This window comes from Herpailurus yagouaroundi, unplaced genomic scaffold, assembly GCF_014898765.1.
Source record: "Herpailurus yagouaroundi ecotype Mexico unplaced genomic scaffold, PumYag 67690, whole genome shotgun sequence".
Lineage (NCBI taxonomy): Eukaryota > Metazoa > Chordata > Mammalia > Carnivora > Felidae > Herpailurus > Herpailurus yagouaroundi.
In genome coordinates, this window is record NW_024420490.1 from 4,627,628 (window position 1) to 4,653,865 (window position 26,238).

Here is a 26,238-nt window from a genome sequence, read left to right on the forward strand (position 1 = left end):
CTTTTCAGTTCATTGTACTTTGCCATCCCTGGTCTGTGCACGACCCTTTCTTATCTTAGTTAATTAATTTGCTTGCTCCTTTTTACCCGTGTACCCCATACCCATTCACCCCCCCCTTCCCCGTAAATACCCGCTCTATTTGTTTAATGTCTTTTCCTTCATATATATTCTTAGGACACGTATATTTTGGGTTTGTGTATACGTATTTTAAATTTGTGTAAAGTGATGTGTTCTATTTCATTGTCTTTAACTTGTCAACAACCGTTCTAACTGAAGCGCTGTGTTTTTAAGACCCAGCCACGTTGCTGTGGGTTTACTTAATGCATTGCTTCGAGCTGTGGCCTGATGGTCCATGGTGTGCACCTACCGGAGTGACACATTCTCCTTCCTAGCGGTGGACAGCCAGGCTGCATTGGTGGCAGACTCCCTAGTGTCACAAACAAAGAAACACCGCCGCCCCGTATGTCTCCCTCTTGGGCCGTGTGAGGATTGCTTGGGGGTACGTGGTGAAGAATGGAATTGCTACTTCATAGGGCATACGTAGACTTCATATGCCTAAGTAGTGCCGGAGGTAGGTGCCGTAATTTCCCCCAGTTTACAGATGGGGAAACGGAGGCTTTGAGAGTTTTAGTGACTTCTCAAAGTCACACAGGCAGTAATTAGCAGAGCCGGGATTCAAATTCATGCCTTCTTGCCGCCCAAACTCTACTGACAGTGGCTAGGCCATCAGTGTTCTCTGAGTATTTGAGACTTGAGGACATCTTACAAAAATCTAAAGGTCAATTTCACTGTAGTTGTTATGTTCTTAGAACCTGGAAATCCAGGCAGACTGGGTTTTTTTTTGTTTTTTGTTTTTTTTTCCGGAACACCTACTTCCCCAATCCCACAGCTGCATGGTAACTGGTTTTCTCTAATTTGCATATCCTGTGGGGCTGCAGTGCTCAAAGCTGCATTGGTCATCCAGAACTGGTACCGGGGCTACAGCACGCGACTGAAGGCCAGACAGCGCTATGCCCTCACCATCTTCCAGTCCATCGAATACGCCGATGAACAAGGCCAATTGCAGGTCTGTTTTGCAAGCTCGTCTCTTCTTTGGGCAAAGTGCTTCTCTTTACCCCTTGTCATTGAAAACACAAAGAAAGTTGGGGTCCATTTTAAGCTGAGGAACCTTGGCGAAAACTGTAACGGAGGATGTAGTGATACTGCCTTGGAACTAGCCGTTCGGAGAGGGTGTGATTTGGGAGGAAGATGGTGTTTTTCAGTTCTGAAGTCCACATTTTGAAGAGGGCTGCCAGATGTCTAGTCAGCTAATGAAAAATGGCCTTATTCTGTTCTTGGGTACGTGCCCCAATGGTACAGTTGTCACTTTATGAAGGAAAAAATACTTTAAGGAGTTAAAAAATGGAAACATTTCCCAAGAACAAACCTGTGAGAGTTCTAGAAGAAAATATAGATGAGTGAGGAAGGCCTTTTTCAAGCTTGCAAAAGTGATGTATAAATCCAGCGTTAATGCTTATTAGCAGAAAAAAAAGTACATTTTTAACAATAAAAAGGAGGGAGGTATCTGTGCTATCCTGTGTGTCTCTGGGGGAGGTGCGGCTCACCAGCGAAGGGCCAGGAGGGAGGTGGGAGGCAGGTGGAGGTGGGACCTGTTAGCACCTAAGGCAGCTGGGAGATGACTGTTCCAGAAGAGTGAAGAGCACTTGCTTGGAACACCAACAGCATTTGCCACAGTAGCTGTTTGGGGGTCATCAATTGACTAATGTATTTTTTTTGTGTCCAGCTATCCAACTTCTTTTCCTTCATGTTGGAAAACTACGCACATATACATGAGAAAGATCCAGGTAAGTACGATGTTTAGTCTTTTGAAAAGCAGTCATTACATATCGAATTGCCCTCTTCAAGGGATGTAAACTCCGAAGATGGGAGAACGCTAAGAAATTAAAATGATGCTCACCTGTCTTACCTTTGCGACCCACCCCCCCAAACAACTGGTGAAATCAGGTCAAGTGGTTTTTTTCGCTGATTGTTGTTGACTTGACTAAATTGGTCATTTACTTTTTTTCACTTTGAAAAAGCTGAATTCGATTTCACTCAATGTTGATTTGCTGAACACCTTCTCTGAACCACAATCTCTTGATATACAGAAAGTAGCTTAGTAAAGAGGATCTTATTTTTTATCCACAAAAACTTTTGTGCCGAGAGATCAAACTGTCTTGAGGATCTCGTGAAACGAATCTGGGGGGAAATGGTGGCTTGGACACGGTTGTCTGTTTTGCCGCATAGCCAGCTGTCTGTCTCTCTGTCTCTTTATCATTTATTTAGTCCTTCTGAAATGACTAAGGAAATCATTTCAGGGACAGACAATGTAGAGATGGTTCAAAATGGTTTCAAAATGATGGTTATTCCCGGGGCATGCATTTGTTCTGCAAATCAAGATGCCTGTTGTTCTCTTCAAGGTAGATGCTAGGCTCACAGACTCACTTTTCTTTAATTTGGGTCATTTTTTGGTTCTAATTAAAAGTATATGTCATCTAAGAGCTTCTTTTAAATCATCTAGCGAGCACCCTTCAAAGTGGCAAAAGAATAGTGTTTTAATGGCATGCCTTGAGCTGAGCGCATATGTATGAAACTAATTAAAGCATTTAATGATCCGTAGGAGCTTTCTAAATGGTAGAATAGCCAAACCTGAGGAGTGGGGAGTGGGCGGAAGTGGGTATTTTGCCATTTTCTTTCTTTCAGATAATTGCAATTTGGAGACAGTTGTTTGTGCTTCATGTTCTTTGGCAAAATATTTCTGAGGGGAAATATAATGACGGTGAAATGAAACAGCACTCTTTTTGCTAATGACCTACTCTTTGGATCTGGTCTGTGTACTGGAATCACTTATCGAGATTCACAGACACAGATGGCTGGGTTCCAGCCCGGAGATACTTACTCAGGCTCTGTATTTTTAAAACATCTGCATGTAAAAAAAAAAAAAAAAATCTGCAGGTGATTCAACAATATTTAAAAATTTTTATCAAAGAAGGGGACAGTGTTTTAATCTTCTGATGTAGACTTTTCTTGAAGTCTAACCTATGACTCAGTACATTTTTTCAAAGTAAACAGGCCCTTGTAACCTGCGCCCAGAAGAAAGAAAACATTTTCAGAGCCACAGAAGCCTCTCTCCTGTCCAGTCACTTCCCAATTCCTCCATCATGACTTTCCTGTCTTCTATATCCTAGATTGGTTTGGCTGGTTTTGAACTTCACTCCATAAATGGAAGCATACAGTGTTGAGTCTGTCTTGCACTCACCATTGTATTTGCGAGTGTCATCCACGCTGTTGCAATTTGGTCATTCTCATTGCTGAATAATACTTCACTTTATGAATATGCCAACACTGATCCGTTCTGTTGTTTATGGACATTTGGGTTGTTTGCAGTTTGGGTAATTTAAATGGTACTGCTATGCACATTCTTGGGCATGTCCTTTTCGGTGAACATACAGACCATTTTTTTCAGTTATCTATTGCTGCATAACAAAGCACCCCCAAATTTAGTGGCTTAAAAACAGCAACCATTTAACTCCTTGTGATTCTGTGGATCACGCAGTTGAACAGGGCTCAGTGGGGATGGCATGTCTTTGTTCCACGTGGTGTCACTCAGCCTCACTCAACCTAGCTGGGCTGTGTAGGGAGGTCTAGGTGGGCCTACTCGCGTGGCCGGGACTTTGGTGTTGGCTCTGAACTTAGGTACCTCAATTCTTTCTGTCTAGCGGGATATCCCGGAATTCTTTACCCAGTAGCTGGATCCCAAGAGGACAAAGGCAGAAGCTACGACGCCTTTAAGGCCTATTCTTTGGAACTCACACAGTCAGTTCTGCCGTATTCTGTCGGTCACAGCAGGTCACAAGGGCAGCCACAGATTCACAGGGTTAGGAGAGCTTCGGCTCTTGCCAGGGGAAGCAGTGGCATTCTACAGTAAAGGGATGCACACACAAAGGGGGGTGATGCACGGGGGGCCAGGATAAAGGTGGACCGCCACCCAGGAGTGGAAGTTTTGGGTTACAGGGCATGCGTATGTCCAGCTTTATTAGATACTGACAAACCGTCTTATACAATTATTGTACCAAGTTATATTGCCACCAGTGGATGAGAGTTCCGGTTGCTCTCTGTTCTCTTCAACACTTGGAGTTGTCTGTCCTTTTCATTTTGGCCACTCTGCCAGGTATGTAGTAGTATCACATTTCTGCTTTAATTTGTGTTTCCTTGGTGAGCGTCGAAATTGTGTGCCTTTTTGTGTATTTATTGGCCATATGAACATCCTGTTTGGTGAAGTGCCTGTTCAGGTCTCCTTCCATCTTTCTATTGGGTTAGCCACTTTTTTTGTTACCAGTTTTGAAGAGTATCCAAGTATTCTAAATACGAGAATATGAACCTTTGTTAGAGAAACGTATTGCAAATATCTTCTCCTAGTCTTTGCCTTTTGTCTCCCCAATCTTTAAATGCTGTCTTTCGATGATAACAGACATTCTTGATTTTAATGTAGTACAATTTTTTTTTCTCTTTATGGTTAGTGCTCTCTGCATCGTAATTGAGAAGTCTTCGCCTGGTATCAATGTGTGTGTGTGTATTTGTGCAAAAATAAATACAGGAGAAACCTATAGGATGAATCAGAAACTAATGACATTGTTTACCTACAGGGGATGAGTGGATGGGTGGGAATAGGGGAAAAGGAATGGGAGAGGAGGAGTAACATTCCTCTGAACGTACCAAAATAGAACACACACAGTGACAAATGAAGTTCACCGTATTACAAACGAGTAACAAAATCACCTCATGGAGGTGGTGAAGAAACAAACTAATCTAAGTAACATTGGAGAATAGGGCTTTAAGTACAATGTGTCTTGATGAGGGTTCATTTATATTTTCGCTGTGTGGGGTTTGCCGAGCTTCTGTGATATCTAGCTTGGTATTTTCCATCAGGTTTAGGAAATTTTTACCCATTAATTATTTAAAATACCTTTCAAGTCTAAATATCTTTTTCTTTGTGCATCCCTACTTTTAAACTTAGAAGGCCTTGAAATATTTAAAATGTGGATCGCTATGCCTGTATTTCTAGATTTTTTTATGGTTTGGCTTTTAAAAATTTTAGCACTTCATACATTTTGGATTTTTTATATTAAACTAAAAAAGGAAATTTGGATGCCTCGTGGTTGAAAACAATTTAAAACCACAGCTAAAAAGACAATGTCCAAGCAGTTAACCAATTTTTCCCACAATATTTCTGGTAATGTACCTTTTCACCATGGTTTATAGTACCTCCTTCATCGTGTATTCATTAAAAAATGTGTAATAGGGCATATTTCTAGGCTGTCGTTTCTCTTATACATCTCTCTATTATAGAGTCCTTGAATCTTACTGATCTGATTATTGACATAACAGAAAAATTGATGTACAGATTAGTTCTGTAGGTTATTTCCTTTAAAAAGTGTTCCAGCTTTATTGAAATATAATTGGCACATAACAATGTATAAATTTAAGGTATACAATGTGGTGATTTCACATACGTGTATATTATGAAATGATTACCACAGTAAGGTTAGTTAACACTCCCCTCATCTCACAGTTACAATTCTTTTGTGTATGGCAAGAACTTTAAAAATGTACTCCTAGCAACTTTCAAGCACCCAAGAGAGGATTGTTGACTAGGGTCACTGTGCTGTGCATTACTGTAGGTTGCTTTCTGATGGCCCTCTTTGGTGGAATGGCTCCACACAACGTCCCCCAAGGCCTGTTTGGCAGAAGGGCTGTGACCCTAAGTGGGGTATATTTAGGGACCAGAAGATCACTTCACATTTCCGGAATAATGGTTTGAACTCTGAGGCACAGGGTTGGCCGAGACATTCTGGGTGTTCCGCGGGTGGGAGGTGACCTGGAAGCAATTCATTCCTGCGTCCTACTACTTAGTTGCTCAAACCAGTTCCTAGGACTTGATGGGGAGACTTCACACATCCACCGCACAGGTAGAGAGCGGCAGCCGCTGTACGTAACAGTAGGTTTAAACTAGAGCTTGATGGAAGTGGGGAGTGTGATGGAGTGTGCGCAAGTGTTGTTTTGACTATTCTTTCTGCTTCCCCGCTCGGCCAAAACGTCCTATCAGACCCAGCTATTTTATACTTTTTGTTGTTATGGTCAATAGGTTATTTTCCCCATTCTGTCTCCCCGGTGATTCTTGGTAGTCTTTAACAAGCCTTTGATTCATACCTGTTTGTATTGTGCTCCTGTCGAATAACAATGTTAATGAAATTATTATTGCTGGCATTTGTTAAATGTTTGCCGTGTGCCATGTCTTTTAAGTGCTTTAAATATTTCATTTAGTCTGCATGACAAACCACTGAGACTGCTAGTGTTATCATTCCCTTTTGTCAGATGGGAATGTTGAGGCTTAGGAAGTAACCTCCCGAGGTTATGCGTCTCAGCAGTGGTAAAGCTGTGGTTCAGACCACTGTGCTTAAACCTCTGTAGTATCGATCCTGTCAGTTCTGGGAGTTTCTCAATTGATTTTCGTGAGTATGGATATTTAATCACACTGGTCACAAGTAATGTTATTTTTGCATCTTTCTATCCGGTAGTCACTGCTCTTAATCCGGATTCGTATTTGAGGAATGAAATAACTATAAATGCAGTTCAATTGGTGCTTTTTCCCCCCTAGCCATATTTGGAGCTTGTTTTCAAAGTGACACGTGGGTGGCAGAGGCAGAAATTGTGTGTGTGTGTGTGTGTGTGTGTGTGTGTGTGTGTGTGTAATTGTGGGCTTTAAAATTTTCCCTGTCCAGATTTTGAGTTTTACTGGGAAAAAGAAACAATTATACGTGGTGGGGTATTTTTGAGGCATTTTCTTTAGAACAACTTGTAAAGGTATCATTTGGTTATAATTCGAGATTTCATTATATTTAATTAGTTTAGATTCATGTTGACAGAATTGTGAATCAAATAGGTAAGGATTCATTCAAATTACATGTTGCACAAATCTTCATGTATTGTTGGCATTCATTAAATTACTCTTATTAGTTATAATAGTTACAGCCCACAGTACTTGCCTTTGAACTGTTGAAGCTTTTGATTGTGTTCGTATTATGATCCTCCTTAGCTACCATATTATATTAGGAAGAGAATCTATGTTATTTTTTTTAATGTGGCTAAAAATCAGCAAAAGGATTGTGATTTTTAAAAAAAGGGCCACGATTTGATGTTTACTGATATTTCATTTTGGGTAGCTTTTTCTAAGAATTGGCATAGGGAGATGGAACTTGTAAGGATTGGAGGTCAACGAATGTATGGAAAGAAGGGCCAGACCCAGCTTTTTTTGTGCATTTTAAAGAAGAAAAGCAATATTTTAATTTTGTTCCTAAAAAACAAGACTGCACTTTAATGACTGGAACTGATGCAATTGGCTTGATGTGCCAGCTGATGAGAAAGGGGGAGTGGACAGAGCATAGGTGAAGGCAGTGATTGGGAAAAGAAAATCATTTCATGCTTGTACTTCACACAGTTGGGTTTACTCAATAAGTCAGTTATAAGATAATCTAGTGAGGCTGGTGGGGCTCTTTTTATTTTTCCTTGTTGTTGTTGTTTGCCCAAGAGGAGCCCGATATTTTCATGTATAGAGTTAGGAAGATTTCTCTCTAAGAATGGAGCGGTATGATCGTTAAGACGGTTAACTGGAGTATTTAGGCTTTACTGCTTGCAGAGTGGAATCTGAGATAAAATTTACCAAGCTCCTCTGCGTTTCTAATTTTCAAACATAAAATGGAATAATTAAGTTATTCTCAAATCTCAAATCAAATCCAAATGAGAAAAATACCCTGTGCTGGGCCACACTGAAGACAGACATTATTATTCCTAAATTTAACTTCTTATAAAACATCATCAACCACCACCAAAGAAGTATTGGAGTATACAGTAACTTAGTAAGCGTGTTTAAGTTACCAAATATGACTTATTTTAGAAAAAAGTTTTCAACTTTAGTTCTTAACTGTAATCTCAGCACAAATGGATCGTGGAAAAAAACAAAAAACGTATTCTATTTACATCAGCTAACGTCACACCTTCCAAACATGTCCACTCTAAATATTCAAAAATATAGAAACTTCTTGCACAGAACTTCTGATTGATGGGCTTGGTAGCAATTCAATGCTCATGAGTTGAAGTGTACATTGTCATCTTCTATAGCGGTTGTCTATTAAGGAAATAAGCGGTTATCTATTAAGGAAATAATACTGTGTGTTAAACAACCACAATAGCTCGGTGGCAGGTTAAGAGACATTTCTTTTTGCCCACAAATCTACAGGTTATCTGAATGCTTCTCCTGATCTTGGCAGGCTTGATTTGGTGGTTTTTCTCAGGTCTTGGCTAGAATTCACTCATGTATTCGGAGATCAGCTGGCTAATGACTGATCTAGGATGGCCTTGACTGGGGTGACTCCGTTTTGCTCCCCATAGTCTTGGAGCTTTCATTAGACTAGCTTGGGCTTTTTGGTAGTCACGTGGGTTCAAAAGAGAGAACGTGGAAGCACGCAAGGCTTGTAGACTTTGGTGAGAGTAACTGCAAATCACGTGCAAAAGAGCAAGTCTAGGAGTTGGGATGAACAATTGGAGTCACTTTTGCAATCAGTCTATACCGTATCCCCTTTCATCTTACTCCACCTGAATTGGCCAGATTTCTGTACTTGGGCTGGCTATTTCATAGGCAGTCTAGCAAGAAAGGGACTCTGAGTCTCAGCCCCTACTGATAGGGGCAGTGCAAACAATCTGTTAACGTAGAAATGTGTCTCTGAATGAGAGGCCCTTTGGGTATTTCTGCCTGTGGTTCGTCATCTAACTCTATTTGCTTTGTTAACAAGAAGAAAAAAAAATCACACCAAAAAAATCTGTTTCTATCTGAAGAGAGAAACAAATCGATTACAGCCAGGTAAAGTTTGAAGTGTTTCACGGGAAAAACTGAATATTGCAGTTTAATTTTCTGTAGATCATGAATAGCACAGATGTTTGAATCAAATACAACGCACTGTTATGTTTTCAGCCCTATTTGTAAAAATCCAAGATGTAAGAGTGGGCAAAAAAGGTAGAGGTAGTTTCAGAGCATCAGAGTACCTCGGCTGACCAGTTTTCCCTGTGTTTCTCCTTTTCCTCTCCACCAATCAACTCACTGCTTTGATACAGTATCCACTCAGGAAGGGAGGAGGGTGATTCATGTGAATATACCTAATGATCTGAGAACAGATCCTTCCTCATGGTTATATGTGAGATATCTTGGTATTCATAACATGTAGCACAGTGCCTTACACAGGCTCGATATTCAACAAGGTATCGATTGAATTTAAGTATGGTGATGTCTTTCCTTTTCCAGAAATAGTTGCTCGACTTTTCGGTAGCACCCTCCAGGACTACAAGGATAGACAGGACTATGTCGCATTTGTAGACGTCCCAAACTCCTATAACGGTCCTCGACTGCAGTTTCCTCTCACCTTTACTGATATTGACTTACTTGTTGACGCCTTCAAGCAACAACAGGCAAGTGGAAGCAGATACTGCCCTGATTCTTGTACATAACATGTGCTCAGTGACCATCCGTTGAATGAACGGATGAAAATACTGCAGCAGAAATGCGTTCTCTTGGGGAAAAGCTTCATACTGAGAGTTATCCTCTGCTTTGCTTCACCTATTAAACCGAAGTCTCCTCGGATGTACAGAAATCTCCTGTCTATAGGCTCACTGCATTCCCTTTTTTTCTTTTTCTGAGCTATAATTCATATGTCATAAAATGCATCATTTTAAGGTGAGTTGTTTAAGGGTGAGGGGATGGGCAAAATGGGCGAAAGGGACTGGGAGATCCAGGCTTTCAGTTATGGAGTAAGTCGTGAGGATAAAAGCTACAGCCTAGGGAATATAGTCAATGGTGTTGTAATGGTGTATGGTGACAGATGGTAACTACACTTGGGAGCACAGGGTAACGTGTAGACTTGTCGAATCACTGTCCTACACCTCAAACTAATGTAACATTGTGTGTCAACAATTCTTCAATTAAAAATAAAGTGTACAATTCAGAGATTGTTAGTATATTCACAAAACTGCACAACCCTCACCAATATCTGATTCCAGAACATTTTTGTCACCTCACAAAGAAATGCCATACCCATTCCCATTCCCTTCTCCTTCACCCCTGGCAATCGCTAGTCTAGTTTCTGTCTCTGGGGATTTGTCTCTCTCGGACATTTCATACAAATGGAATTGCGTAATATGTAGCCGCTTGGGTCTGGCTTTTTCACTTAGCGTGTTTTTAAGGTACATTCATGTCCATTCATGTCATAGCATGTTTAACTTCTCCTTTATTGCTATGCATGTTATGTGGATATATATATTCGGTTATATGGATATACCACATTTCATTTATTCATTTGTCACTGATGGACATTGGGATTTTTTTCTACCTTTTGGCTCTCATGAAGTAACATTCACTTACAGGGCGCCTGGGTGGCTCAGTTGGTTAAGCGCCGACTTCGGCTCAGGTCACGATCTCACTGTTTGTGAGTTCGAGCCCCGCATCGGGCTCTGTGCTGACAAGCTCGGAGCCTGGAGCCCGCTTCAGATTCTGTGTCTCCCTCTCTCTCTGCCTCTCCTCCACTTACACTCTGTCTCTCTCTCTCAAAAATAAACGTGAAAAAATTAAACAAATATTCACTTACAAGTTTTTGTATAAACACGTTTTCAGTTCTGTTGAATATATGTGCCTAGGAGCAGAACTGCTTGGTCATATGGTAACTCTGTTTAACTTTCTGAGGAATCGCTACGCTCTTTTCCACAGTGGCTGTGCCATTTTACCTTCCCACCAGTGACGTGGGAGGGTTCCAATTTTTTCACATTTTTTTGCCAACACTTGTTATTTGCTTTTGTTTTTTCTTTTTAATTTTATTTCTATTATGGCCATCCTAGTTGTGTGTTAAGTGGTATCTCATTGTGGTTTTGATTTGCATTTCCCCAATGACTGAAGATGTTTAGCATTTTTTCTTGTTTACTGGACATTTGTACACATTCTTTGGAGGAATGTCTATTCATATCTTTTGCCCATTTAAAAATCATGTTATTTGTCTTTTTATTATTGAGTTATTTGAGTTCTTTATATATTCTGGATACAAATCCCTTATCCGATATATGGTTTGAAAATTTTGTTTCATTCTGTAGATTGTCTTTTCTCTTTCTTGATAATGTCCTTTGATTCACGAAAGTTTCTAATTTGATGAAGTCCAGTTTATCTATTTTTTTCTTTGGTTGTTTGTGCTTTTGGTGTTATATCTAAGAAGCCATGGCCAGATCCAAGGTCATGAAGATTTACCCCTTCTTTTTCCTTTTAAGAATTTTATAGTTTTAGCTCTACATTTAGTTCATGAAACATTTTCAGTTACTTTCTGTATATGGCACGAGGTAGGGGGCCAACCTCATTCTCTGCATGTGCACGTGCAGTTGTCCCAGCACCTTTTTTTGAAGAGTCTGTTCCTTCCCTGCACTGAGTGGTCTTGATACCCTCGTTGAGAACTAATAGACCTTAGATGTCTTGTTTTATGTCTGGACTCCCAATTCGATTCCATTTGTGTATGTGTCTATCCTTATGCCACTACCACATTGTCTTGATTTCTGTAACTTTGTAGTAAGTTTTGAAATCAGGAACTATGAATCTTTCAATTTAGTTCTTTTTCAATAGGATTTTGGCATTTGGGTTCCCTTGCAGTGAACTTGAGGATTGGTGTTTCCATTTCTGCAAAGAAAGCTCATTGGGATTTTGGTAGGGGCTGCATTGAATCCGTGAATCACGTTGGTTAGTATTACCATCATGACAATATTAAGTCTTCCACCTCATAAACACAGGATGTGTTTCCATTTATTTAGGTTATCTTTGATTGCTTTCAGCCATGTTTTCTAGTTTTCAGCGCACAAGTGTTTCACTACCTTAAATGTATTCCTTGGTACTTTATTCTTTTGATTACTGTTGTGAAAAGGGATTGCTTTCTTAATTCCCTTTTGGATTGCTCATTGTTGGTATATAGAAAGACAACTGGTTTTGTGGGTTGAGCTTTTACTCTGCCACTTTGCTTTGCTGAATTCATTTATTAGCTCTAGTAGTTTGTGTGTGTGTGTATTTTGAAATAATCCATCTACGGGATCTTGTCATTTGAGAGTAGAGATAGCTTTAGTTGTTCCTTTTTGATTTAGATGCCATTTCTCTCTCTCTCTCTCTCTCTCTCTCTCTCTCTCTCTCTCTCTCTCTTTTTCCTAATTGCTCTGGCTAGAACTTTCAGTACAATGTTGAATAGCAGTGGTGAGGGCAGGCATGCTCGTCTTATTCTTGATCTTAGTGGGAAAGCTTTCAGTCTTTTACCATTGAGTTTGATGCTAGTTGTGGGTTTTTCATAGATGCCTTTCATCACGTTGAAGTTTTCTTCTATTCCTGGTTTTCTGAGTGGCTTTATCATAAAAAGCTGTTAGATGTTGTCACATACTTTGCATCAATTGAAAGGATCATGTGTTTTTTCCTTCACTCTATTAATGTGTGTTATTACACTGATTAATTTTGTGTCTGTGTTGAACCGCCTTGTATTCCTGAAATAAATCCCACTGGGTCAAGGTCAGTGATTCTTTTTAAAATTTTGTTGGGGTTTGTTTGCTGCTATTTTGTTGAGGTTTTTTGCATTTTGTTCATAAGGGATATTGGTATGTAGTTTCTTGTGGTGTCTTTATCTGGCTTTGATATCAGGATAGTATTGGCCTTCTAGAATGAGTTAGGAATTGTGTCTTCTCCCTCAGTGTTTTGGAAGAGTTTTAGAAGGATTGGTGTTAAAGCTTTAAATGTTCAGTAGAGTTTACCAGTGAAGCTGCCCTTGGACTTTTCTTTGCTAGAATGTTTGATCACTGATTCAATCTCTACTTGTCCTAGATCTGTTCAGATTTTCTATTTCTTCTTGAATCAGTTTTGGGAATTTGTGTGTTTCCAGGAATTTGTCCATTTCATCTAATTTATCTAATTTGGTAGTGTGTAACTATTCATAATATTCTCTTATCGTTCTTTTTGTTTCTTTAAGGTTGGTGGTAACGTCCTCACTTTCATGTCTGATTATAGTTATTTGCATTTCCTCTCTTTGTTTTTCTTTGTCGTTCCAGCTGAAGGTTTGTCAATTTTGTTGATATTCTCAAAGAACCAACTTTGGGTTTTGTTGATTCTCTCTATTGTTTTCCTGTTATTTATTTCATTTATCTGAACTCTAATCCTTATTTTCTTCCTCTGCTAGCTTTTGCTTTAGTTTATTCTTCCTTTTCTAGTTCCTTAGTGTCAAGTTAGGCTTTTCATTTGAGAACTTTCTTTTTTTTAATGTAAATTTCTCTCTGAGCATTGCTTTTGCTGCCATCCCATACATTTTGGTGTGTTGCATTTTCATTTCTGTTCATCTCAAAGTGGTCTCTCATATCCTTTATGAGTTCTTCTTTGACCCATCGACTGTTTGAGTATGTTGTTTAGGGGCACCTGGCTGGCTCAGTTGGTTAAGCATCCAACTCTTGATTTCAGCTCAGGTCATAGTTTCATGGTTTGTGAGACTGAGCCCTGCATCAGGCTCTGCGCTGACAGCATGGGCCCTACTTGGGATTCTCTCTCTCTGCCCCTCCCCTGCTCTCTCTCTCGAAAAGAAATAAATAAACATTAAAAAAGGAGTATGTTGTTTAATTTCTACGTATTTGTGAATTTTTCAGTTTTCCTTCTGTTACCGATTTCAAGTTTTATTCCATTGTGTTCAGAGAAGATATTTTACATGATCCCAATCTTTTTAAATTCATCGAGACTTGTTTTGCGGCCTAACATCTGGTCTATCCTAGAGAATGTTCCATGTGCTCTTGTTAAAAAATGTGTAGCCTGCTCTTGTTGAGTGGGGTGTTCTTTTATTTTGTCTTCAGCTTGTGTTGACAGAGATTTCCTTGAACACCAGGCACCAGAGATAGAACGAGAGAGAGAGAGAGAGAGAAAGAGAGAGAGAGGCAAGATGGCCTCTGTGTTGGTACACTCCTTCACTACTTAGCTAGACTGTTTACAAACCTGTTTTAGCCTTTACTTCCTGCTTGCACTGCCTTTTTTTTTTTTTTTTTAATTTTTTTTTTCAACGTTTATTTATTTTTGAGACAGAGAGAGACAGAGCATGAACAGGGGAGGGGCAGAGAGAGAGGGAGACACAGAATGTGCAACAGGCTCCAGGCTCCGAGCCATCAGCCCAGAGCCCGACGCGGGGCTCGAACTCACGGACCGCGAGATCGTGACCTGGCTGAAGTTGGACGCTTAACCGACTGCGCCACCCAGGCGCCCCTGCACTGCCTTTTTTAAGTTGCCTTCTTTTTGATTCGTTTTGATTTGTTGGGCTGCTGTAAACGTTGTTAACCAAAGTTCTGTGAAGGTTGATTCTGACAGTTTTTTGGCTTGAGTTTTCAGTGTTTCTATGGAGGGATAGGACCTGGGAGCTACCTATTCCATTATTTTCTCTGACATTACCCCCAAACCCTCATTTCTTAGGTTAGGACCCTGCGGGCATACCCCAGGAGTAAGGGCGAACTAGAAGTAGACTGATTGTATAGGGATTGAAGCAAAACTTTGAATCATCTAATTCCTGAAATTGAATTGAGATTATCCTAGATAGCTGGTGTTCCTAGCCACCTGCCGAAAGAAAAAGTAAATCCTCTCTAGAAGAAAGTTGGCCTCAAATTATTTCTTCAAGTTTTCATGTACAATGTCCAGAACTTTATACAAATATTAACTTTATACAAATATGCCCACAAGGCATAGGGGGATACAAGATTCATGACAGAAAGCGGAGGCAAACAACAAACGATGGAAAAGGACCAATATTTTGATAATGGCATTATTGGGACTCAGAGTTGAAAATAAATATGCCTAATATGTTCCAGGAGATAAAAGATGTGACAAAAATCCAAGGATCTATAACAGAAAAGATCAATAATTCTGACTTTATAAAAATGAAAAAATTATGTTGTTAAGGGAAGAATCAAAGTTTCAAGGTAAAGTACAGTGTGCTCCCATTTGTAAATATATGTATACTTTTAAAAATTAAGATAAAATTCACATAACATAAGATAGATCATTTTAACTATTTTTAAGTGTGCAATTTAGCAGTTTTTAGTTTATTCAACATGTTGTGCAGCCGTTACCACTACCTAGTTCCAGAACATTTCATCACCCCAAAACAAAACCCTGTACCCATCAAGCAGTCACTTCCCATACCCTCTTCTCCCTAGCCCCTGGTAACCACTAATTTACCTTCTGTCTCTACAAATTTGCCTAATCTGGACATCTCATACAAATGGAATCATATAACATGTGGCCTTTTGTATATGGCTTACGCTTGGCAAAATGTTTTCAAGGTACATCCATGTTTTAGCCTGCGTCAATTTCTTATTCCTATTTTCAGTTGAATAACATTCCTTTGTGTGAATATACCCCACATTTTATTCGAGGGATTGTATATTTATAGAAAAGAATATATCATAACATATATTAATATTGCCTACTCACATCTGGTTATATTAATTTTTATATGCCTGCAAACGCATAGAATATGTTCTGGAAAGATATTCAAGACACTCTTAACATAGGCTGTTTTTAGGGACTGGCCCATGGAAGAAGGAAAATTACTTTTCAGTTATACTCCTTCTAACTATTTAACTTTTTATTTCAACTAAAAAATTGAACTTTTTTCATTTGAAAACTTACTCTTTCATAAAAATAAACATCCTTTAAAAGTAATATTTTCCTACTTCAATATCTCTAAAAGAATATGAATATTTTAAGTTGCTGTTTACTCTATCTTTGTAAATGTGGAAACCAACATGTAAGTTAACTCTTTTGAGTATTTAATATTGTAACTGTAAACACAATTATAATGTTACTGAAAGACAGCATTGTAAGCAAGTACTGATATTAGACAAGTGATGTTAGCCAGTTGAAAATGGGCCCAGGGGCCTCTGGCTGGCTCAGTGTGTAGAGTGTGTGACTCTTGATCTCGGGGTTGTGAATTTGAGTTCCAGGTTGGGTGTTGAGATTACTTAAAACAACAACAAAAAAAACTACTAATAAAAAAGGTAAAAAAAAAAAAAAGTTGTTTTTTTTTTTTAAAAGGCCCCAGAAAAACTATTTTAATATTAGGATCTTTCTGTCATAGCATATCCTCAATGTTTTTTCACTAACAAAACAAAACAAAACAAAACTGCCTTTTCAGACAGCGCTTACTCTGATTAATGCTGCAAATAGACCAGAAAATCTGCAGTGGCAAGTTAAGTGCAACGTTGGGAATCAATAGACTAAATGTGCAAACTGAAATAAGTCATTGGTTTAAGGTGTTTTGCCTGTTCCTCAAAATTTCCTTAAAATGTGGCTGAAGGAAAGTTGACATTCAACATTTGACTCGAGCTGTGGATTGAATGGATTTCGAATGCTTTTGTGGAGAAGATCTTTAGCAGTTCATTAGGTCTTGGAGAGGCAGGAAATACAGGTCTCTCCACTAATCTCCATCCAGGGCGACTTTCTCTTTCCTCCTGATTCTCACATTGCCTAAAATCCTGATCCGTGTCCTTAAAAAATATATTTGATCATCAAAATTGTCCAAACTTAAGTCATGTTTTGGGGGTCTGGGTTAGAAAATAGTTTTAGTATTTTAATAGTTCTGCAAATAGAAATTTTAAGACACTGAGCCAGATTGTTCCAAGGGAATAAAGGATTCCATCTGTTCTGAATCCCATACCCGAAGCAGTATCCGAACAATATGTAGATATGACCCCTCTCTCAGCCTTTAATAATCTAAACCAGTACAGTCCAGGAGAAATATAATGTGAGCCACATACATAATTTAAAATGTTCCAGTAGTCACATTAAAAAAGTAAAAACATACTGGGTGTAGAGATTATTTTTAAAAATGAACTTCATAGGGGTGCCCGGGTGGTTCGGTCGGTTAAGCGTCTGAGTTCGGCTCAGGTCATGATCTCACAGCTTGTGGGTTCGAGCTCCACGTTGGGCTCTGTGCTGACAGCTCAGAGCCTGGAGCCTGCTTCGGATTCTGTGTCTCCCTGTCTGTCTGCCCCTGCCTCACTCACGCTTGCGCTTGCGCTCTCTCTCTCTCTCTCTCTCTCTCTCTCAAAAATAAAAAAGCTTTTAAAAAATTTTAATAAAAAAATTACAAAATAAACTTAAAACTGTAAAATAAGTGAAAAAAATTTTTTAAATTTATTTAATCCAACATATGGAATTATTATTTTAATATGTACTCATGTTAAAAGTGGTTAAGGAGACATTTTCCTTTTTTTTTTTTCTTATAAGTCTTTGAAATCCAGTGTGTATTTTGTACTCACAGCACATGTCAATTTCAGCTAGCCCCATTTCAAGCGGTACAAACAGTCCTTTCCCATGAAGTGGTGTTAGCATCTGTTCAGTTTGTATCGGCTATATTACTTTGGGGATTATGTATTTGGAATATTTTATAATTAAAAAAAAAGAGAGAGTATAACATACTCGATTTAAAACAAACAAACAAAAAAAGCCCAGTGGATGTTGTATGGAAACCACTTTGACAATAAATTTCATATGAAAAAAAAAAAAAAAAAAGCCCAGTGGAGAAAGCGGAGTAAATCTGTCCAAAACAATGATGTCATCAGCACTGTAATTGGAGGAGAGCAATTGGATGAACAGTCATAATAGGAGATAATCCAAATGGTTTATTTGGGTTTGGAATATGTTTTGTATTTAGACTAGTATATAAATGCACTTGCTGTTCCGTAAACTCTCACGTCTGTGTACCCAACATTGGGCCACACCTGGGATTCTTGGCTCAGGGGTTTCTTGGGGCTGCTCTGGCTGCCTTGTGAGATCTGGGAACCCAGCGCCACCACCAGGTTGCCATCCCAGGTGGCAGGATGTCCCAAACAAATGCAAAGCGGCCCATCTTGCACACTCTCTCTCTCTTTCTCTCTCCTTTCCCTCCTTCTCTGTTATTTATTCATTTTTGTCTGCATGTTTCCCTGGGGCAAGGGACTCTTTTTTCTTCCCTTTCACTTCTCTTGGGCCCTAAGGACCAAGAATAATCACAGATGTTCTGTGAATGGGTGATGTCAGTTAAGAACATGAAAGTAGGGGCGTCCGGGTGGCTCCGTCAGTTGAGCATCAGACTTCAGCTCAGGTCATGATCTCGTGGTTCGTGGCTTGAAACCCCGCATCAGGCTCACTGGTGTCAGCTCAGAGCCCTCTTTGGATCCTCTGTTCCCCTCTCTCTCTGTCCCTCTCCTGCTTGCATGTGTTCTCGCTTGCTCTCTCTCTCTCAAAGATAAATAAAAACATTTTAAAAAACCCATGAAAGTACAAATGTCCTAGGAGCCATTCATTCATTCAATTTGCAGATATCTAGTGAGGGCTTATTATATGCCAGACACAGTGCTAGAATAATCTTTTTGAGAATAATTTTTTTTTAATTTTTTTAATGTTTATTTTTGAGACAGAGAGAGACAGAGCATGAGCAGGGGAGGGGCAGAGAGGGAGGAAGACAGAATCCGAAGTAGGCTCCAGGCTCCGAGCTGTCAGCGCCGAGCCCGATTCGGGGCTCGAACTCACGAACCTCGAGGTCATGACCTGAGCCGAAGTCGGACGCTTAACCGACTGAGCCACCCAGGCGCCCCTTTTTGAGAGTAATTTAGAGATTATCCTGCAATATAGCTTCCAGAAATGTGCTCATATGCTCCACCTTTATAGCTTTCTACGTAGTCATGCTTTTCTTGCTAGTTCATTATATATTTTTCCTCTGCCTCACCCTCACAGATACTTCATGCTCGTTACGTCTTAGAGGTGCTATTTGAAACCAAGAAAGTCCTGAAGCAAATGCCGAACTTCACTCACGTAAAAACCTCTCCTTCCAAAGAGATAACAATCTGCGGTAAGTTTCAGGGCAGAGCTGCCAAATTAATATTTAGGAGCGCCTTGGTTCTACATCATTTGCTTAACTCGAAAACCGTGTAAATTGGACCGTATTAAGGGAAAAGTGTTAATATAGAGTGATCTATCATGATAATACCGTTCCCCGTCTTGTCTTTGTTTTGCATACCAGCTGGCAGGAATTAATTATGTGAGAAATTAAAGAACTCAGGGCTTTTTATAAAGGCAGGCAGCATTTTAATACGGAAAACCACCCATGGGTGGAATAAGCCTTCCTTGCCCTCCGTCTAGCTCTCATTATCTTTGTTCCATATTACTTTTCCTAGGTGGGCCACTATGTGCCGCTTAGGCTGGGAGGCGAAAAGCCCCAGGCAGGGTGGAGATGCAACTCTTCTCTGCCCTTGGCTGCTGTTTTAGATTTTTCCAACTGGTCTCTGCAGCTTTCAGAAGAGTGGGAATGTCCTAGAAATCTGTTCCTTGTTCTTCTAAATAACAAGGCTGGAGATTTTGTTATCATATAGGCCAGCCTGGCAGGATATTGCTTCAAGAAACAGTACACGTTGAAATTCAACACAGTTGGTGCTCAGCAGGCTTGCAACTGTTTGAGAATGGGGTGCGTGGAAGGAACAGCAGTTCCCTTAACTTCTAATTAGGCCTTTAGGTTACAAAGCACTGATTGTTATTTTCCAAATCAAAGTGTAGCCTGTGTTTCTTTTACCGTGTCAGGTAGAAGCGGATTTGACAATCGAGGGAAACCATTTCCATTTCTAGCATCTGACAGTGGTGAGAGCGACCTGACTCGGGCTTCTGAAGCATCTTTAATGACGCAGTTCGAACCTGATGAGGCCAACACATCTCTGCCTAACAGACGATGCGTCTCAGCAGTGGGCGCCTTTTATTCAAAGCCTCACCGGCTCTGATTTTTCAGAGATTAAGAATCTGAGGCCACGCAGCTCAGGAAGCCGTGCCGACCCATGAAGCTTGTGGGGCCAGGGCTGTATATGCTACCAGAGTGTATGGAATAAGCTTAAGAGAACACGAGATCTGCTCCCATGTGTTTCCAGTATACCCCCAGTTGCCACTGCAAATTTATCTTTGGGTAAAAGGATCTACAAGACGTGAATTAATTACAGGGCAAGGGAGTCCTGGAATCCCACAGTGTAAGAACTGAATGGTTCTTACTGAGACTAGTCTATCACTTGTTCTTGTGGATGAAATTGAGGTGCAGAGAGGAAAGTGTATCGCCTTCCCTGCATTTCTTTCTTTCTTTCTTTCTTTCTTTCTTTCTTTCTTTCTTTCTTTCTTTCTTTCTTTTTTTCTTCTTCTCTTGTAATGATTTTATTTTTAAGGAATCTTTACATCCAGCATGGGGCTCAAACTTACAACCCCGAGATCAAGAGTCCCATGCTACACGGACCAAGCCAGCCAGGAGCCCCTCCTTCCCTGAATTTCTATGTGGGGACTCTCCCCCACCACCCGCAAGCTCACTCAGCTAGTTAGTGGCATAGTCAGAATAAAAAATCAGGTCCTCTGCATCCCAGGTTAGAGGCAGCCCCATATGTCCTATCACACATCTCTCTGATGGTTCGTTTTCCATCAGGAGACAAAGACTAGGGAATGGATTGATTGGACAGTTTATTCACTTAAAGATCTCCACGTCTTGGGCATTTGTTTCCAGACGTTTTTCCGTGTAGCACCACTGCTGGAGGGAGCACCTTAGCATAGGATTTATTATTTTCGGTCCTTAGAGCCCTATTGAACTTAGATAAATTTGGTCATCATTCAAAACTCAAAACTGGGGCTGTCTTTTCAAAAACTTCTTCTGTTGAAGACGGTACTAGGAAAGGGAGAGAAAGTGTGATGAAATTTTACCATTATTTTAGCGTCCAGATGCATTTATTTACACGAACATCTCAACACGCTACATTGTTCTCAATACACGTGCAATATAGAAGGTGTTTTAGTCTATAGTCATGCTATAAAGATAACCAATCCTGCACTCATGTTTTTCTTTGCGGTGGAAGTTGCTCTCTGTGGCTGTCTTTCCGTGATAGCTCATATTTTATCTATTGCTGTCCAACTAGAAGTTAAAAATATTTTTAGAGCCTCAATTCCTAATATGCTGAAACCAGCTCATTTTTTATCATGCCAGCTGTGACAATTTTGTCTGCCCAAATCTTTGAAGGGCAGGTCCCCCTAAAGAAAATTAGGAAAATAAAATGATTTTTAAAATATATTTAATTGGTAAGTAAAAAGTCCTTCCACTTTTATTTCCTTAGAATTGGAATAAGATCATATGAAAGCAATGAGATTTAAGTATGCAGTAGCATTAATATGCTCTCAATATTATAGTCATTTTATAAATAAGTGCTGGTGACACAGGATTTTAATTATTCTCATAATTGGAGTCTTCCATTGCATATATTTGGCTAATTTTGGTTGTAGGATTTTAAGCAACCTGAGGAAAGGTATTTCTATATTAGATTCTATTTGGCAATCAAGTTGGATGCAAAGAATAAAAATTTATGATCAGAGCTTATGAAAGACAGATCTTTTACCTAGAAATAATTATCCAAATAGGGCTTTTGAATATTCACTCTTAATTTTTAATTAATATCTGCATATATTCATGTGGTGTCCTTTAGTTAGCTGAGTTTTATAAAGCCATGCTTTCATTTCTATTTCCTGTAACTGTCTCATCAAAAGGATGCCAACTCACAATTTTTTTTTAATTCGAGAAAGAGAGAGAGCACAAGTGGGAGAGAGTGGCACAGGGAGAGAGAGACTCTTAGGCTCCATGCTCAGTACAGAGCCTGATGTGGGGCTCGATCCAATGACCCTGGGATCACGACCTGAGCCAAGATCAAGACTCAGACGCTCAACCAACTGAGCCCCCCAGGTGCCCCACAAGTCACAAGTTTTAAATTTTAGATGCTATTGCTCGAGCATATTCTTTAATACATGGCTTTAAAAAACTGTACATTTACCAATGAAATGTATTTATCGAGTGCCTATTATGCACCAGATACTATGAGAGGCATTGGGGATTTAATGCCGACTGATATATACTATCGCTGCTCTCCTAGAGATTACAGTATGAACAATACAGAAGAATCGCGAAGAGCTTGAGTTTTGAGTAAAGTTGGGTGTGAATTCCAGCTCTGATCTTTGGTAGCTGGGTAATTTTGCACCGGGTAACTACTCTGAGCCTCCTTTGTAACCTAGGAATGGTGAAAACAATACCCATCTCATAGAGTGGTTGTGAGGATTGGACAGGATAATTCACGTAAACCCTTAATGCAGTGCTTGGCACAGAGTGAGCTAAGCGCTGCATAAATGGTAGGAGTGAACAGGTAATTGTAATATCAGATGCCGTCTCCCAGAGGAAAGGGGACAAAAAGAGAGCTATAAAAACAAATTGTTGAATTCATACCATCATGGGGAAAACCCCAGTGCCCTGAGAATGCTTGGAGTATATCAGCAGTATTTCTGTTTAAAAATTCTGTAACAAAATGGGCGTTTTCTTGTTTCCTACTGAAGAGTGATTTTTCATTTGCACTGCAGGTGATTTGCATGGGAAACTGGATGACCTTCTTTTGATCTTCTATAAGGTAAATAATTATTTGGCTAAATAGTTGTATTTTTGCTGGGGGAGGAGAGTCCCAGGGCAGATAACAGTGTTAGTTTTATTAGGGATACGGATAGATTCAGATGTATGTAACGGTTTGTTTTTTTTTTTTTTTTCATCGAAGAAGCCGAAATATTTGTAGAGGGATATCTTTTGGCTTTTTAACGTGTATTTCATACAAATGTCTTTAAAAAAATTAACCTGGGTCTTTGTTCGATAGTACTGTTATCTGTATATCCATTACGATTTGCACCTGATTGTGTTTGTGGTCTTTATGACATCAGAAATGTCTAGATGGCAGAGGATGCAGAGAGGAGCAATCCGTTTTGCGCACTGATTCACCATTGCTGAGCTCAGTTGCTTTTCCAGCGCTGTGACTCCTGTTCATTTGTTGGGGTTTGGTTGTGGGGTCTACACAGAGGGCAGACAGCAGCTGGCTGGCATGGAATTTCTCTGCATCTTCGATCAGATTCATTTCTCTCTCTGAGCCAGCAATAACAAACCTGAATATTTGCTTCTGGGACAATGCATGAAGAAAAGTGATCTTGAGGTGACCTCCGCCGTCATCTCTTTATCTCTCTTTTTGTTTGTTCATTTATTTTTGGGGGGGGGGGGCGGAGGGAGAGAATCCCAAGCAGAGTCGGCACCACCAGCACAGAGCCTGACATGGGGCTCGAACTCATGAACTGTGAGATCATGACCTGAGCTGAAATCAAAAGTCGGATGCCCAACTCACAGAGCCACCCAGGTGCTCCCCTTTATCTCTCTTTTTGATCAATGTGTCAGTCCCTACAACTAGTGTGTGGAATAACTGGGCACAGCATAGGTGTCTCAGATGGTTGAAAGAAAATATATTTTGATTGTTATGATGGCCAATCATTTCTACTCTTTGGATACTGTGAGAGCTTAAGTAAGCCACGTAGCCTCTGTGAAACTCAATTTTTTTTTTTTTTTTGGGCTGTAATATCCTTGAGCTGCCACCCCACAAAAGCTGTCTTGTGGATAGAATAACAGATATTCAAAAGCATGTTTTTTTTTTCCAAAAGCATGTTTTAAAGTAATGAATTATGATAGAGATGCAAGGTTTGTTTTTTTTTTTTATTTCATTCATTTGGAGTGGAGGTTTAGAAGGGAATGGAGAGGGCCAAACCAGGAGTGGATGAATGGAGCTGCTCTTAGGAGAAGATTCCGTTGAGACTGCAGGAGGCCTAAGCAAGGATCTAGAGCCTGATAGCTGGAGGGTGGGAGCAGAGGAAGTAGGAAGCTGCCCAGGAACTTAGGTTGGCATCAGGAAGTCCACCCGAAGTTTTTCTGGTAGGGAGGTGAGGGTGCCAGTTAAAGAGCAATTCCCGAGATCAGTGACAGAACCCAAGCTGGGCAGGGAAGGAAGAGGAGTCAGGATGGTCCAGCCAACCGGGACAGATGGGTAGACTACAGGATTGGCATGCTTTCTGAGGGAGCAGACTGACGGGGGCCAGGGCCTTGGGAAGCAGGAAGGGTAGGCAGTTATATGAGGAATAGTCCTAGGGGATGAGCACGTTCAAGGTGGAGTCTCGAATGCGGCCGGCCGAAGTGCGAGAAAGAGAATATTGGAGATGAGGAGGTCGGGGATGTGGAAGTGGAAAGCAGGTGGGTTAAATGAGCTGACCACAGGACTGTGAGGTGAGGAGTGGGCAAGGTAGGCCAGTCAGAGGTCATGGACTAGAAAGGAGGAGAGGCTTTTACCTGAGGCTGGCAAAGTGTTGGTCTTGTAGCGCCTCTGAGGGGCATGTGAACCCTCCCCAGCTCCTGACCCTGAGGTATCCATCCTGTGGAGGAATGAGTCCTTCCCTTCCAGAGGGCTGCATGAGTCAGGAGTCCAGCAGCATCCTTAAGGGAGGCCCAGATTTCCAGAGGGCGGTCTTCCCGAATGAGTTGAAGGCAGAGGAGAGTTTATCTACCATGAAAAGGGGATTCTGTGGGCCATATTGGAACTCTGTGGCAGCGGAGGGAGAGTGGACTCGTGAGAGGACCCCAAGGAGTTGCACAGTTTGGGGAATGAGGTCCGCTTAACTCCATACGCGGCACCATATAAAATGTTCGGAGGTTCAGTCCTGCCATTGCTGACAGTGACGGTCGAAGGAAGGAAGAGGGGGCGGGAGGATATGGGACACAACCACAAGAGAAAATCTAGCGATTATGTGTTTAGAGGTTTGGGGAGATATATAAAAGGGAAAACAGTTGAGTAAAGTAAAAGAGAAAAAAGACTTCTGAGACAGAAAAGCACATTTCTTGAGAGGTAGTTGAAGATGTTAAGGTGTGATCAGGGCACGGACTCTGGCGTAGACAGATGAGAAAGGAGAAAATTGCCACGGGGTTCTTTAATTCTCTCAGCAGAGCGGTATGGAACATAGGAAACTGGAAAGTGCTAACGTAAAGGCTGAACAGGAGGAGGTGGGAGGCAAGAAGTACCATAAAAAGAACCGAAGGTGAAAATATAGCGTTCACATGAAAGCAAGAAGTATTTTGAGAGTTAACCAATGAGAGCGTTCCAGAAGTGCAGACTGAGAGCCCAGCAGTGAAAAGAGTAGGGCGGTCTCACTTGAGAGGGATTTGGGTAGAGGGAGGTGAGAGGGATGTTTGGAAAACAGAAGCCTGCAGGAGCCATGAATTTGAATCTCATTAAGCGTGAGCAAGAAGCAGCTACGATGCATCTTGGATGTGGGATAAACCACGCACACAAGGATCTGGAAATCGCCTGGTTTGAGAGGGAAAACTGAGGGAAGGGCCACCGAGGACAGCAAGGTTCCGCTCTAAGAAGCTTGAAAAGGTGCCGTGGTTAATGGTGTCGAGAAGGGCCTGGTGGGCATCCCGAGTTGCAGGCCTGGAGATGAAAGGGCGGCCGCACAGAGATGTCTGAGGAAGCTCCTTCACAGGGTGCTGTCACTCGCGAAAGTCAGCATTTTCCCTGTTTCTGTCTCGTTTTTTGTCCGAAGTTTAAATGAGGACTGAGGGTAGGCTCGCAGGGGTGGAGTACAGTCTGCAACCAGGCACACAGACCAGGGGAAACGGTGTTTCTACTCGAATGCAGATGACGGTGCCGCCCGGCCTATCCGGAGGACGAGCTCCCGTGCCCTTGACTTACCTTCGCTTAACACTCCTATGGTCCCGGCCCCACAATGAAGGAAAAAGGGTCTCTGAGCTGTTGAAGTCGCTGTCACAAAGCCAGTGAACTTTCCTGAGCGGACGGGCCCCGAGCCCTCACTCAAAGACCTATGAACATATACTCCCATCCTGACACCTTCTTGGTCCAAGTTGGCCTGTGTGGCTTCCCACCCCACGGCCAATTAGGGAGGGGGAGGGGAAAGGCAGAAGTGAGAAACAAGGACGACAATGAAAAGCAGAGCTCTTAAATGGCACAGGAGATCTAGAACTGTTAGCACAAGGTCGGAAATATATGCAGGGAAGAGAGTTCCGTCCTTTTCAGCAGGACCTGAGGGGATGCTTAGATCGACAAGCCTGCATGGTCAAGAAAGTGTCGAGGGGCTCCGGCGTGCGCTCCGTTAAGAAGTAAAGAGAACGGACGGCACACTTTCCAAACCCTTAGTTAAAATGGTTAAAGGAA

At 40.9% G+C, this 26,238-nt stretch overlaps 1 protein-coding gene across 3 annotated transcripts in view; it reads left to right on the top strand.

Annotated features, from left to right (window-relative positions):
• The window catches only part of PPEF1 (protein phosphatase with EF-hand domain 1), a 108,825-nt gene that overhangs the window by 35,465 nt on the left and 47,122 nt on the right, over window positions 1-26,238 (top strand). For all 3 annotated transcript variants that reach the window (XM_040468261.1, XM_040468263.1, XM_040468262.1), the window contains 5 exons: window positions 939-1,066; window positions 1,784-1,844; window positions 9,395-9,558; window positions 18,893-19,007; window positions 22,571-22,617. In XM_040468261.1, the coding sequence (XP_040324195.1) occupies window positions 939-1,066; window positions 1,784-1,844; window positions 9,395-9,558; window positions 18,893-19,007; window positions 22,571-22,617 (515 nt within the window). The remainder of the gene's footprint in view (window positions 1-938; window positions 1,067-1,783; window positions 1,845-9,394; window positions 9,559-18,892; window positions 19,008-22,570; window positions 22,618-26,238) is intronic.